Source organism: Phacochoerus africanus, chromosome X, assembly GCF_016906955.1.
Source record: "Phacochoerus africanus isolate WHEZ1 chromosome X, ROS_Pafr_v1, whole genome shotgun sequence".
In the NCBI taxonomy this organism is placed as follows: domain Eukaryota; kingdom Metazoa; phylum Chordata; class Mammalia; order Artiodactyla; family Suidae; genus Phacochoerus; species Phacochoerus africanus.
Window position 1 is genome coordinate 115,493,173 of NC_062560.1, and position 12,701 is coordinate 115,505,873.

The window sequence follows — 12,701 nt, forward strand, 5'->3', positions numbered from 1 at the left end:
GGTCTTGCGCACGGTAACCATCTCTCATTTTCCTACGTCGTCGGTTTCATCCACAAAGGCCCCAGAGAGTGCCCCCTCCCCCTGCCACTGTGGTCCCAAAGGCCCCCAAATAGTGCGGATTCTCCCCCAGGCCAGGTTAGCCTTTGCAACACAGAACACTTCTGACTACTGCCGACTAACTTACGATGCTGCCGGAGATCACGAGCCTGAGACCCACGGCCACGGGCAGGCACTGCGCGGGGATGCTGGGGGCGGGGCAGGGGCGGGGAGGGGGGGGGGCCCAGATGCGGGCTGGGCTGGGGTGCGGGAGGGGAGCCGGGGCGGGGGGGGGGGGCGGCGAGCCAGAAGCTGGGATGCAAACACCCCGTAGGGGAAGGTAGCTCAGAGGTGCCAGTGGGCAGGTCTTTTGCGATCAGGAGCCAAGCGAATCACTTCATTCCTCATCTCGCGGCCGCGGTCCACGTGCCCTGGGCCCTCTCCCCCGCCTCCAATTTTCCCATCTCCCGGGGAGCCTTGAAATGTACATTTGAGAAGACTTTTGCCATCCTCAGGGAAAAGGACTGTGTCAAGAGTGAGCCACCCAGTCTCTAAAGCTAGGAAGGCCCCAGTGTGCCACGGGAAACGCTTGCCTCTCACCCTGTTTCCCAGCGCCAACCTCCGGGGCAGGCATCCGGGTGGAGAGAGGACTTGTCCCTCGTGGGTGGTGGTTCTTTATAGAAAAAATCGAAGCTTAGCAGCTCCTCGAGGCCCGGTAAGTGCACACCCCACAAACGGCCCAAGTTTGCCTCCTGGTGGCCACTTTGATGCCATGGCCCTGACCTAAATCAAAGAAACTGGTTGTGCTGGGAGGTCGGTGCGCGTCAGTCACAGGGTGATGGCGGTGGCAGGGGATGTGGGTTCTGGAAAGCACGGGAGCCCTCGGCGGAGCTTTGGCATCTTCTCAGGTCCCGGCAGCACGGGGGACGGCGGCGCGCGCGCGGTGGAGCGGGGGGGCCGGGCGCCGGGCGGCCGCTGCCGGCGCGCTGGTGGGCCCCGTGGACGGCCTGGCTCCCACCCGTGTGCACTCAGCTGTCGCTCTTGTTTGCTTTTGTTTCCTCCGCAGGGTTTGGTAAAGGCTCCAGTGTGGTGGCCTATGAAGGACAATCCTGGCACGACTACTGCTTCCACTGCAAAAAATGCTCCGTGAATCTGGCCAACAAGCGCTTTGTTTTCCATCAGGAGCAAGTGTATTGCCCCGACTGTGCCAAAAAGCTGTAAAGTGACAGGGGCTCCTGTCCTGTAAAATGGAATTTGAGTCTTGTTCCTTGTGTCCTCGCCCTCTGCCCCGTACCACCCCTGGGGCCAGAGAGGCCTTTTCACCTCTCCGAGTTGCTCCTCCTGTCCTTCTTCCCATTTTACAGTTACGCCTCAAGTACGGGCACGCAGTGATCATGTTAGGATTTAGCAAAAAGCAACCCTGCAGCAACGTTACTGTCCTGATAGCTGCAGTTAGCAAACGAACACGTAGCTAGATTGACTCTTCTGCATGTTTATCCTAGAGCAGAAAAGCGCCGACCATTTAGCTGCTTAGTGATGTAAGCAAGAAGCCTAAGAGATAAAGCCCCCACTGAGATGCCTCTCGTGGCTCAGCTGGGACCCACCGTGTCCGTCACACGACACACGCGAGAGTTGCAGCGGCTGCTCCAACTCGGCTGCTCACCCTGTCCTGTGAGCAGCAGGAACTTACCGAGATGCATGGTTTAACTTCCCCATCAACACCTTCCCTCTGTTCTTTTGTGCTTTCAAACCACTAATATGGATTTCCAGAAAACTAACATTTGAATTTAGCTGTAATTCTAACCGACCTTTCCCCTGTACTAACGTTGGATTTGGATTTGTGGCGTGCTTTCGGAGCGTTCCTCCTGCCAAGCATGGAACACGCAAGGCGATTGGGAGAGTGTAGGCAGGTCTGAGAAAACGAGCCTGTGTCACCAGAATGTCGTCCCAGTGAATACTTCCGGAAGCTTAACAAAACTAACCCAGCTGTCCTTTATCTTTTTTTAATGAATAATGTTTTGCTTTAATGAATAGCAGCATAGTTTATGGGTTTGGAGACTTGCATGAGAATGTTTTCGCCCCCTCAGGCGTTCCTGCGGTTTTGCAATTTACCCTCCAGAAGTAGCCATAAAACCTGAGAGGGGCAGGTGAGCAGGTGCCAGGACTGTCACTGACACGGACATGCCGTTTCCAGACACGGCAGAGTGGGCTTCCCCCCAACCGTTGTCAGCGGCGGCGGCGGCTGCTGTTGTGAGTCTTAGGACCGTTCCTCAAGAGCTTACAGCTGGATCGCTGGGGGAGCGGGGAGGCCACGGTCCCGGCAGGCAGAACCGGATGTCCACGTAGCGCTTACCTGAGACGCAGGAGCACCTCCTTACTGTATTCTAGCTACATTGTTGTATTACATAGCATATCCCGAGACGACTTCAAGAGTACACACGTAATGACAGCGCGTATTAACATTCTCGTAGGAGTGGTTAGAGAAGCCGATGCCTCATTGCTACATTTTGTCATTAGCTTTGATCATCTAACGTTTCAGTGTATCCTTACGGAAATAAAGCAGCATCTAAAGAACCTGCCTCATGACTCCTGATTCTGCCGGGTGGCCCTGTTCTCAGGCGATACCGCTGGTCCAGAGGCCGGAATGAGCTTTCTCCTTCCCTCCGTGCCATTACATGGAACCTAGGGATTATGAACAAGATCAGCCTTGGCTCCTGTGAGGAGCAGTACCAACCAAAAAACCCCACTCCGACCTCAGATAACTTTTCCCAGATGTGCGTAGCCCTTAAAAAGGGCAAACCGACGTTCTTTGGCCAGGGGGCTGGGGCAGGGAATCGCAGCTGAAGGGTGTCCTCGGGAAGTCCTCACGTCCCTCTTTTGTCGGCCGCCCTCTCCCTGTGCCCTCCGGAGCCCCACGCTGTGGCTGCCGCTCGCTCCTGCCACTGTCAGGCCTCCAGAAGGCCGATCGCCTCGTGGATGGCGCTTATTTGGGAGGCTGCTCGTTTGGGCTGGTGTCCCTCTGGGGTGGCAGGCACAGGGACAGTGTGGGCGGAGGTGGAGGAAGCTTCCAGATGGTGGCCACGCGTCAGAGGTGCAGGTCGCCGAGGAGCACGTGGTCGTTTTAGAATGGCGCCCGAGGCCCAGGAACACAGACGTCTGCCACATGCTCATCAGAGGGGCGGGTCCCCAGGCCAAAGGGGCACCTGGTGAAAGGACCCTTCAAGCAAAGGCGGAGTCGGGAGGAGGGGGTCTCAGCTTCGAGGAGCCGCGTGCCCAGGGATACCAAAGGACAGAACCCCTTTGGTGTCTGTAGAAACCATGAGCGTTGCTATGAGCGGGAAGCAGCCCCTTGCGTGTCTCCGTAGAAGAATCAGTCACAGCCCTTAAAACAACAAAGAGCCTGTGCGGTCCGCTCATCTCCTGGGGTCCCGAGGAAGCGGGGTGGGGAGTTGAGACGGCACCCCTCTGCTTCCCGAGGGGTGGAGCTCAGGGGAACCTGCCTGGGAAGGGGCAGGGGGGGGGCCAGGGAGAGACCCTGACACACTGGCCGTGCCCCCGCCTCTGCCAGCTCTGTGCTGGCCAACCCTGCCTCTCCTCGGACCCGCTCCCTCCCTTCCTGGTCCTCACCCTCCAGCCTGCCAGTGACGACGACGACGACGACGACGACGATGATGCTCCAGCTGCCTCTCGCAGCCCCTTCTCCCTCTTCAGCTGCCTGGGCTTCTCCGCTTTATCCCTTTCACATTCTTGCCCCCCTCAAGCCTGTCGCCCTTTGCTTCTCATGCCACTTGGCCCACGCCTGGGCCAAAGAGCTCTGCTGAGGAGTAGACGGCACTGGCACCGCTGGCTTCCAATCCTGCCGCGCTGCTGCTTTGCATTATGACACCTTGGGCAGGTTTCCTCGCCTGTAAAGTGAAACCGAATTCCTTCCTTGCACAGTCACTGCAGATAACCTGACCGCAGAAATGCTTATTAAGCAAGGGCGACTGACCAACACCCAAGAAGTGTCCAGCGTTAGCCATTATTTTCATCAAACACAGTACGTTACCATCCACCACGCGAGCCACAGACGCCGTTCCCTCCCCAAAGCCGTATGAGGTGTGACTTCAGAATCACACCTGAACATCCGATCTGCCTCTTTCTAGTTGTAGAGCCTTGAACAAATGCCAGTCGCCGTGAATCTGTGTCCTCCTGGTAAAAACGAGAACCCACATGTCGCTGGGTGGTTGTGAGGCCTTAAGACGAGGCCTGTAAAGTAGCAGGCCCGTGGAAGGTGCAGACGGCCCTCTGGTTATGACGACATAGCCGGGGAAGTTACTGGGCGAGCCCGTCTGGAAGCTGGAACCGGACTGGCGGGGAGACCGAGGGCAACGCAGCCTCTCGGGAAGCAGCTTCAACCCCCCAGGCCTGCGGGGCGCTGGCCCCTGATAACACGTGCAGACGGTCCGCCCTGGCTGCGGGGCTCGACGCCCCGCCTCCCGCCCCTCCGGCTCTTGCCGCAGTGAGTGAGGGACCCTCAGAACCGAGACCCCGCCACTTGCCAGAGGCGAGGACTCAGAGGGGCTGCGATGGGCGCGAGGTCTCTCGGCCAGGGCGGGGGCTTCGGCGCCGGCGAGCATCCTTCCCAGGGTTCCGCACCGCGCCGCGCCGCGCCGCGCCGCGGGGTCGTCGGGGGTCAGAGCTGCTGAAAGGCTTCTCTGCATGCGGGGCAGGGGGTGGGGGGGCACGACGACACGGGCGAGGGCCACGTGCTGACCTGAGGACTCCCCTGGGAGAGGCCGGGGACCTGTTCTTCAGGGGCGCGGGAACCAAAAGGCTCTCCGGGGAGGAAGGGAAACCTCAGGGGACCCATAGGTCCTCACAGGGCGAAGGACATCAGCCGACGGCCAGAGGGGCAGGCTGGCTCGGCGTCCATCGCCTCAGCGCGTCCACACGGTGCCGTGACTGCGCTTCAGGCTGCGCGGGCACCAGGGCGCGTCCTGGTTCAACGGCCGCCACTGTCCTCAAAGCACCAGGTGCCGAAGGGCAGGATAAACGAGGGCCTCACCTTCTCCAGCGCAACTCCGCGGGGCGGGACGCGTTTCCAGACTAGAAACGAAACACCGGTTTGGCCACGCGCAATGATGTCGGGAAGAGATGCGTGTGTAACAGAGCACAGTCACTGCCGAGGGCACACTCAGACTTTCAAAAGCACACGTGTTTTCCTCGGGCATGGCCAGCACCTGAGACGAGGTCTAAAAGGGCTGGGGGAGGAGTTCCCATCGTGGCTCAGCGGTTCACGAATCCGACTAGGAACCATGAGGTTGCGGGTTCCATCCCTGGCCTCGCTCCGTGGGCTGAGGATCCGGCGTTGCTGTCGCTGTGGTGGAGGCCGGTGGCTACAGCTCCGATTCAACGCTCGGTCTGGGAACCTCCACCTGCTGTGGGAGCGGCCCTAGAAAAGGCAAAAAGACAAAAATAAACCAATGAAAGGGCTGGGGGAGGCGGGTGGGGAGTGACCGCCTAAGGGGACGGGGACTCGTTGCGGGCGCGGTGAAAACCTTCCGGAGCCAGAGAGCGGTACTGGCTGCTCACGGTAAGTGCACTAAATGCCACTGAACAGTGACCTATGTGACTCTTACCACAGAACAAAGAAAAACACCGTCATCGCTGGCCGGCCTCGAGTGTCCGTCAGAGCCATGGCTGGACGAGTGACACGCCTTGAGGGACGCCCAGCGTCTGCAGGCTGACGACCATTTATCACACACACCGCTGCCTGTGTTCGCAGCTTGCTAACAACTGCTGTCCCCGTTAACCCCCCACCAGGACGTTTGCTGTTCTTGAAGTAAGAAGCAGCCTTGCTTTATCTGCAAAGTTTATTGCATGCTGCACAGGAACAGTGTAACCGCGTTTCAACACGTGAAATTTGTGCAGAAAAAGGAACTCCTTTGTTAGGATGATTATCTCTGTCCTTTAAAGAAGAGAGCTGGTGTATAAAGATAGTTTCTGCACTAAGCCCCAAGGCCCCGAGCTCTAATCTATAACAAAGGAACTGTACTCTGCATAGCAAAGAACGGGGGACTCAGAAGAATGGTTCCTTCCTTTTACTAGTCCAAGACTAGTGCCTAGAAAGGCACAGGGGCCTGCTTCAAACTATTTGTGATTCACCAGAAATCTCATTAGCACTGGGACAACTAACCTGCATCCAAGTTTTAGGTTATGGTTCGAGCAGGCTTCAGTGCATCTCAGGCGACATTACTCCTGCGTGTGCGCACACGTGTGTGCATGTACACCGGGCAGGGCTGTGTGCCTGGCTATCCCGGGGACCGGAGAATAACTCTGCTTCTGACTCACTTGCAGCCAGCGGCTAGGCAAAGGCAAGCAAATTTTGGTTCCACATCTCAAGCCCGAGTTATACTGAAGGGCAGGCCTGGAGAGCACAAGCAGAGAAAGATGATACACAGTAAACATTTAGGCTCATTAAACAGACTGCGCCGGACAAGCGCCGGACACTGCCTCGTGTACTTAACAAAGCAACATGTCCTGATGGATAAGCCTCAATACGTACTTCAAAAGGCAGCACTGACAGAGCCGGGACGATGCTCCTCGGACTCCCGGCGCTTCCGGGCGCGGGGGCCTGCGCGCTGGGCTGCCAGACCACGGCAGCGTAAAGAGAGACGTCCCTGATGGGAAAACGTGACAGGCGGTATTTTGCAACCTGTATTTGTCTATTAAAACAATTTGACAAAGCTCTCGTGAGCAGTCTCGAGGCCCTCTCAAAACCCATTGTGTTCCCTATAAGATCAACTGTGAGTTTTTATTGCTACGTTAATGTAACCGTTAAAGGGAGTAAACATGATTTTGAGATTTCAAGTATGTACTGAGAAAAACGATTTCTTTGGTAAAGATTCTTTTAGAAACTTATTAGCATTTTATAAAGACACCCTTGATACACACTCAAACACGTGTTGGCAGGAAAACAGAAGAATGAATGACAATGGAGATTTTTAAAGGAAAGCAAAACAACTCTTTACTCAGAACCCTTGTGGGCAAGAGCAGAGATGACAGGAGCATCTGCTGAGATACGTTAAGATGATGTTTTGATCTTCTTCTTTTTTTAATAGTCATTTTCTTTGCCAGGTTCAAGTAGCAGGTGGAGAAATTTTGAGATGGGCCTGGAAGTCAAAAGCCATAGTGGAGGATGGATTCTCTTCCAGGATGGACGAGGTTTACCTAGCTGACCAGAGGGAAAAAGAAAAAAAAGAATATTAGTGGAGAAGATGCTGGATCCTAGCAAGTGGTCCCTGGCCTTGCTCTAAGGCGGGCCTGGGACCCTCAGTAGTGCACCTCGAGTTGCTGACACAGTGCTGCTCTTATAAATGTTCCCCAGCCCCCAAATGTGCCAAGCTGCCTCTCAATTTCAAAGAGAGCTTCTCGAGGAAACAAAACAAAACAAAACAAAACAAAACAAAAAAGGCCTTTTGGTTTTGGAAACACGAGTTGAGAGAATAATTCCCAAAAACTCACTAACCTTCTGCCCTAAATGATTATCTGTGTGCTGTAGAGCAACCAGTGGATCGGGAATGAAGAGGAATCTGAGGGATCTGGGGCTAGAAATGTCTTTTTTTTTTTTTTTTTTTTGTCTTTTCTAGGGCTGCACCCACAGCATATGGAGGTTCCCAGGCCAAGGGTCCAATCAGAGCTACAGCTGCCAGCCACAGCCACAGCCATATGGGATCTGAGCTGCATCTGTGACCTACACCACAGCTCATGGCAATGCCATATCCTTAACCCACTGAGCGAGGTCAGGGATCAAACCCATAACCTCATGGCTCCTAGTCAGATTCGTTAACCACTGAGCCACGACGGGAACTCCAGGGGCTAGAAATGAACCTTGTTTGTATATCTGGAAGGAAATGCAGGACCTAAAAATTAGAATCAAGTCATTTAGAAACAGATTCACAGACACAGAGAACAGACCTGTGGCGGCTGAGGGGGTGGGAGTGGGATGGATGGGGAGTTTGGGGTTGGTAGGTGCCAACTATTCCACTTAGAATGGATAAGCAATGAGGGATAAGCACAGGGGACTAGATCTAAATCCCCTGGCATAGACCATGACGGAAGAGAATATGAGAAACAGAAGGTATGTATTATGTATGAGGGTCACGATGCTGCAGACCAGAAAGTGACACACCATTGGAAATCAACTATACTTCAATTTTTAAAAATCCAAAAAAAAGGTCATTTATCTTCTCAAAACTAACTTACTGGAAGATGCTTTGCTATCAACCTAGCTTTTAGACCCACTACTGTCTCCTCCCTTGACTCCAAAGTTACATGGTGCCAAGACAGTCCTGGAATAGCTGGACACAGGAGGGTTCCAGGTCAACTACCTTTCAGACAAAGGGAAGATGGGATAAAGCCTTACCTGCTGGGGCAGGAACAGATGTGCTGCTCTCCGTGTTGTCTATAGGTGGCTGGTGACTCAGGCAGGATGTCGTGGAACCTTTTAGATGGTGTTTTTGGCTCTTAGGAGGGCTACGGGACCTAGGAGGTTCTGTCCTGCTTGTAATGTCAATGATCTTGTCGCAGATCCACTCCTGTGCCTCTGAATATGAACTCTTGGCAGGTCCCACGGTGTTGCTGATGACTGCCTCTCCGGTTTTTGCTGCTCGGCTGGTTGTTCCTTTGGTGGAGGATCTGGAAAGATATTTTGCTTAGAGTCCGGATTATCCACAAACCAAGGCTTCGTCTTGAAAGAATTTTTTTAGATTTTCTTTAATTCTAAGACATGCCTTGGATGTAAACCAACTTTCGGAAGCACAGCATGGGAGGGCTGGAAGGGACACTGGAGATCACAGAACACACTAGTTTCCAAATGGTGTCCTACCAGGTTCCATGGGAGTGCGGAGCGGGGGCTAGGAGTAGCTAAGCACGCAGTGTTCCGGGAACCCTGTCCCTACTTCGAGTAGATGCAGGCCTCGGCCAGTGAGGCAGGATGAGGACTCACATGGGTTTACTAGCTCCAGTGTTCTTCCCACGCCATCACGGCGCCTCTTAGCAGGTTCTTATTTCCATGGGCCTTGTAGGTTAATGTCTTTTCATGCAATCACCTGTTTCAAGAATCCATTCCTGTTCTTCCAACCTAACCTCTGACCCTAGGTTTCCCATATGTACAATGACGGCTTTGAAAATATCAAACTCAGAGTTGCAAAGAGAATTTAAATAGGTAAAACGCCTGGTTTTTACGCCTGACACTCAGTCAATGACACTGCCCCTGACTTTCTCTGACACAACACTTAACCAGTCTAAATAAAAGCACAGTTTGGAGTCTAGTGTATCTGGATCTGAGTTTGGGCTCTGCCCTTGAACAGTGGGATACTGGGCAAATAAGGCCTCAGTCTCCTCATCTGTAAAATGGGGATGCTTATCCTTACTAAGCAAGATGCTGTGGGGATCACTTTGTTTCTAAAAGTCAAGTGCCTGAAATAGTGTTCGGCAGAAACTGAGGATTCTGTCACTAATGTCTTGCGTCCTTCTAAAAAGGCTGATCATCACCCCCCAAGTGTGCTCTGATGACCTCCCCGAGTGACTCACCTGCTACTCTTTGTCCGATTCAAAGGGTCTTTCACCTTTTTTTTGTCTAAAGGTTTCCGTGTCACAATTAAAAAATGTTGTTGCATCTTTGTAGCTGTGGCTAGAAGTGGCATCTAAAAACACCAGCTTGTGAGCGTTCTTCACATTTTTAAAATGTGTTTTCAGTTTCGTGGATGAATCTATGCCATTTATAAAAGCTGGAGGAAAAATAAAGAGCAACAAGATTAAAACTGGTGTTTCAATACCAAAGACAAGCAAAAGGAAGGCTGTGGCCCAGCTGGGCTTGGGGGAGGGACGCCTGCCTGAAGGCAGGAGCTGTCATGCAGGCAGCAGGACCCAGCACGTGTACCCACCCTGCCCTCAGAGCACCGGGGCTGGGGCTCACCTTTACGGCCCCTGCCCTCTCTCCTCTGCCGGCCCCTGCCCTCTCTCCTCTGCCGGGCAAGAAGGACAGCCCTCGGGCAGGGCGGCACCATGCTTCTTGCCCTCCTCCGGATGACCATCTCATTTCAGTCTTGCCTCCAACCTTGACCTTTCCCAATGCCCTAAGGCAGAGCCTACACCGCCCCTGCTCCTCCTGCTCCTACTGCTCCGCTCTCATTGCATTTTGACCAAACTTCTTATAGTGCCACCAGCTGGTGGCAGCAGCACAGTCTGCTCATGCCTGGCTTGCCACCGGCTGTGCTTCCAAGGCTGAGGGCCATGCCTCTCCAGGAGCGAGCTCAGCGCCGGATGTGTGTGTTGGCAGCCACTGTGGCATAAATGGTGGGCGAGCTGTATTTTCTCAAATGCTGTTACTGTGGCCATGAAGTGGTTCCCACTCACTAGGGAATGAACCACACTCAACAATACATCTTAAGGGGCACTCCTATCATGACATGATTTTCATTCTCTCTCTCTGAGGGAGAGTGGCATTCTACCTCTGCCTGTGGTCAGTTATGAATGGCGCACCAGGTCCTCAACTACAAGATGCTAGTAAGCTCCACGTTGAGCTGAGAAAGACCTGCCTGATCTACACTGTCTCAGCACAACCTGAAAAAAATAGCAGCTGTAGCAGCAGCTAGTGTTTATTGAGAGTGTACCATGTGTCAGGCACTCTTCTCAGCATTACACGGATGACCTCACTGCAACCTCAGACCCACCCTAGGAGGAGAACAGCATGAGCTTCCCCTTTTCCAGTCGGGAAAACGGAACATAGAGAGGTTAACCGACTTGCTCAAAGCCACACAGCTCAGAAGTGGAGGAGCCCCTGGATGAGCCTAGACAAGCCTAGCTCCTAAACAGTGACAACAGAGCTCAAAAGGCAAGCAAACCTGATGGATACAGGTCATCAAAGGAATCGATGTCACTTTCTGGCTCGTCCTCATCGTCTGCCTTGTCGTCCTCATGTGCATCATTGCTGGATGCTTCTGCGGCCTACACAGAAAAAAGAAAGTCATGATTACATCTAATACTCAATCATCCTGACTTAGTTATTCCAAAGAACACAGATTTCATGCCTGGACTGATGGCTAAGTTTTGTCATTTCAATTAAAAAGTAAAAAAAAAAAATCTCTAACCTCTGTGGTCCCAGGAATCTCCAGAGGACAGGCCAGGTGGCCCAAGTTGTGTCTTTCAGGACTGAAAGACCTCCCTGAATGGGAGCCAAGGGACAACAGCTTGGGGCTGGCATCTAGGCTCTGCCCACTTGGAATCCTAACCAAGCCAAGGCTGGGCCAGTTTGCAAACTGCTTAAAAAGTTCTTGACTGCTGCTGGAGGCAAGACTTCTCAGGACAATCTCTTTCCAGAAGTGACATTTGTATTCTAAATTTTCATAATGATGTGAATGACCCTATCTGGGCAAATGTAAGTAGGCAAAATATCAGTTTTGTAGCTCACAGGGTAAAGAACACGGCATATGGGGTGGCAGAGGAAGACTCAGACACAGGCAAACCATCAAAAGACAGACCATTAAGGGAGAAACAAATACTTATGAAATAGACCCTAAAAGCACTAACTGTAAAGGAAAAAAACTGCTACATTTGAGTTCATCAGCTTCTGTTCATCAAAAGACAGTGAGAGTGTGAGGCAAATTACAGCATGGGGCTCGGTACCTCCAATAAACATGTCCAAAGGGCTCAGAACCAGGGCAGATAAAATCTACAGATGGACAGGAAAAAGGTAGGTGGCCCAACAGAAACAGGGGCAAAGGACTTGAAAAGGCACTTCACCGAAGTGGATCTCCACAGTAAGGCACCTGACTCCATTAAGCATCAAAAAATACAGATAAATTCAGCGATGTGAAATTCAAGAACTTCTATGCGGCAGCAGACAGTAATCGGAAAAGACAAGCCACAAACTGGAAGAAGATACCTGCAACACACACAAGCAAGAAAGGAGAAGTATCTAAAACATTTAAAGAAATGTCTAAGTAAGAAAAAAACAAGTCAGCCAGAAAGTTTTGGGCAAAAGACCTAAACAAGTGTTTCACACAAGAAAAAAACATGAAAGCTAACTAAAGATATGAAAACATGCTGAACCTTTTTAATAATCAGGGAAATGCCAATGTGATACATTATTTCATTACCACTAGATAGACAAAAATTAAAAAGTTTGGAATAAGAGTTCTTTTGTGGAGCAGTGGGTTAAGGACCGGTGGTGTTGCTGCTGTGGCACAGGTTTGATCATGGGTCCAGGAAGGTCTATGTGCCACTGTTGTGGACAAAAAAAAAAAAGTCAGCAAGAATGTGCGGCAACCCGAAGTGTTATACACTGCTGGTAGGAGCATGCAGACTACCTGTACGGCATTCGAATCTGGCTTTCTTGTCCGCTTCATGATTTCCTCAATTCTCTATTTAAAGGAAAATAAAAATTCAAATGTGAAAACAGTAGTCCTGAAGAAGTTGATTATTTCCATCTTCCAGAAGTGGTCATTATCCACGACCGTTCCAAAGCCACAGATTCAACCAGTGCAAGATGCTGGGCCAGCCCCTGGGCCCATTCCTCCAAGGCCGGTTTCACAGTCATCTAGGAAATGCCCTGAGTGGTGAGAGATGTACTTGTTACCCTAACAACAGAAATCCAAATGACTTCTCACACCTGATTTTGC

At 52.3% G+C, this 12,701-nt stretch overlaps 3 protein-coding genes across 12 annotated transcripts in view; 1 reads left to right on the top strand and 2 right to left on the bottom strand.

The window, feature by feature from the left end:
- Positions 1 to 2,610, top strand: part of FHL1 (four and a half LIM domains 1) — a 57,482-nt gene extending 54,872 nt beyond the window's left edge. For 4 of the 6 annotated variants that reach the window (XM_047763990.1, XM_047763991.1, XM_047763988.1 and 1 more), the window contains 2 exons: positions 552 to 751; positions 1,103 to 2,610. In XM_047763990.1, the coding sequence (XP_047619946.1) occupies positions 552 to 751; positions 1,103 to 1,186 (284 nt within the window). In that variant the 3' untranslated portion in view covers positions 1,187 to 2,610. The remainder of the gene's footprint in view (positions 1 to 551; positions 752 to 1,102) is intronic. The other 2 variants (XM_047763987.1, XM_047763992.1) reach the window with 1 other exon arrangement.
- On the bottom strand, positions 2,024 to 5,319 carry LOC125117888 (uncharacterized). 2 transcript variants are annotated; one of them, XR_007132765.1, is made up of 3 exons: positions 4,155 to 5,319; positions 3,664 to 3,941; positions 2,024 to 2,718 (listed from the first exon to the last, which is right to left on the bottom strand). XR_007132765.1 is itself a non-coding variant. In XM_047763993.1 (2 exons), exons 1-2 carry the CDS (start codon positions 4,737 to 4,739, stop codon positions 3,816 to 3,818), a joined length of 711 nt encoding a protein of 236 aa, XP_047619949.1. In that variant the 5' UTR covers positions 4,740 to 5,319; the 3' UTR covers positions 2,024 to 3,815. The 2 variants fall into 2 exon arrangements, 1 of the variants encoding a protein (XP_047619949.1); XM_047763993.1 differs by having other exon boundaries at positions 2,024 to 3,941.
- Positions 5,320 to 5,877: 558 nt separating this feature from the next.
- MAP7D3 (MAP7 domain containing 3) overlaps positions 5,878 to 12,701 on the bottom strand; it is a 49,394-nt gene continuing 42,570 nt past the window's right edge. For 3 of the 4 annotated variants that reach the window (XM_047765187.1, XM_047765188.1, XM_047765185.1), the window contains 6 exons: positions 12,390 to 12,443; positions 10,926 to 11,028; positions 9,613 to 9,809; positions 8,444 to 8,715; positions 6,584 to 7,252; positions 5,878 to 6,445 (listed from right to left, as the gene is read on the bottom strand). In XM_047765187.1, coding sequence (XP_047621143.1) covers positions 9,616 to 9,809; positions 10,926 to 11,028; positions 12,390 to 12,443 — 351 coding nt within the window. In that variant the 3' untranslated portion in view covers positions 5,878 to 6,445; positions 6,584 to 7,252; positions 8,444 to 8,715; positions 9,613 to 9,615. The remainder of the gene's footprint in view (positions 6,446 to 6,583; positions 7,253 to 8,443; positions 8,716 to 9,612; positions 9,810 to 10,925; positions 11,029 to 12,389; positions 12,444 to 12,701) is intronic. The other variant, XM_047765186.1, reaches the window with a different exon arrangement.

What these genes read in the sequence shown, in the direction of transcription:
- LOC125117888 (XM_047763993.1), bottom strand. Translation starts at nt 4,739, where the DNA reads ATGCAGAGAAGCCTTTCAGCAGCTCTGACCCCCGACGACCCCGCGGCG. An exon ending in GAGGCAGATCGGATGTTCAG is followed by an intron (nt 3,942 to 4,154) that starts GTGTGATTCTGA and finishes TTCACTTTACAG; the next exon opens with GCGAGGAAACCTGCCCAAGG.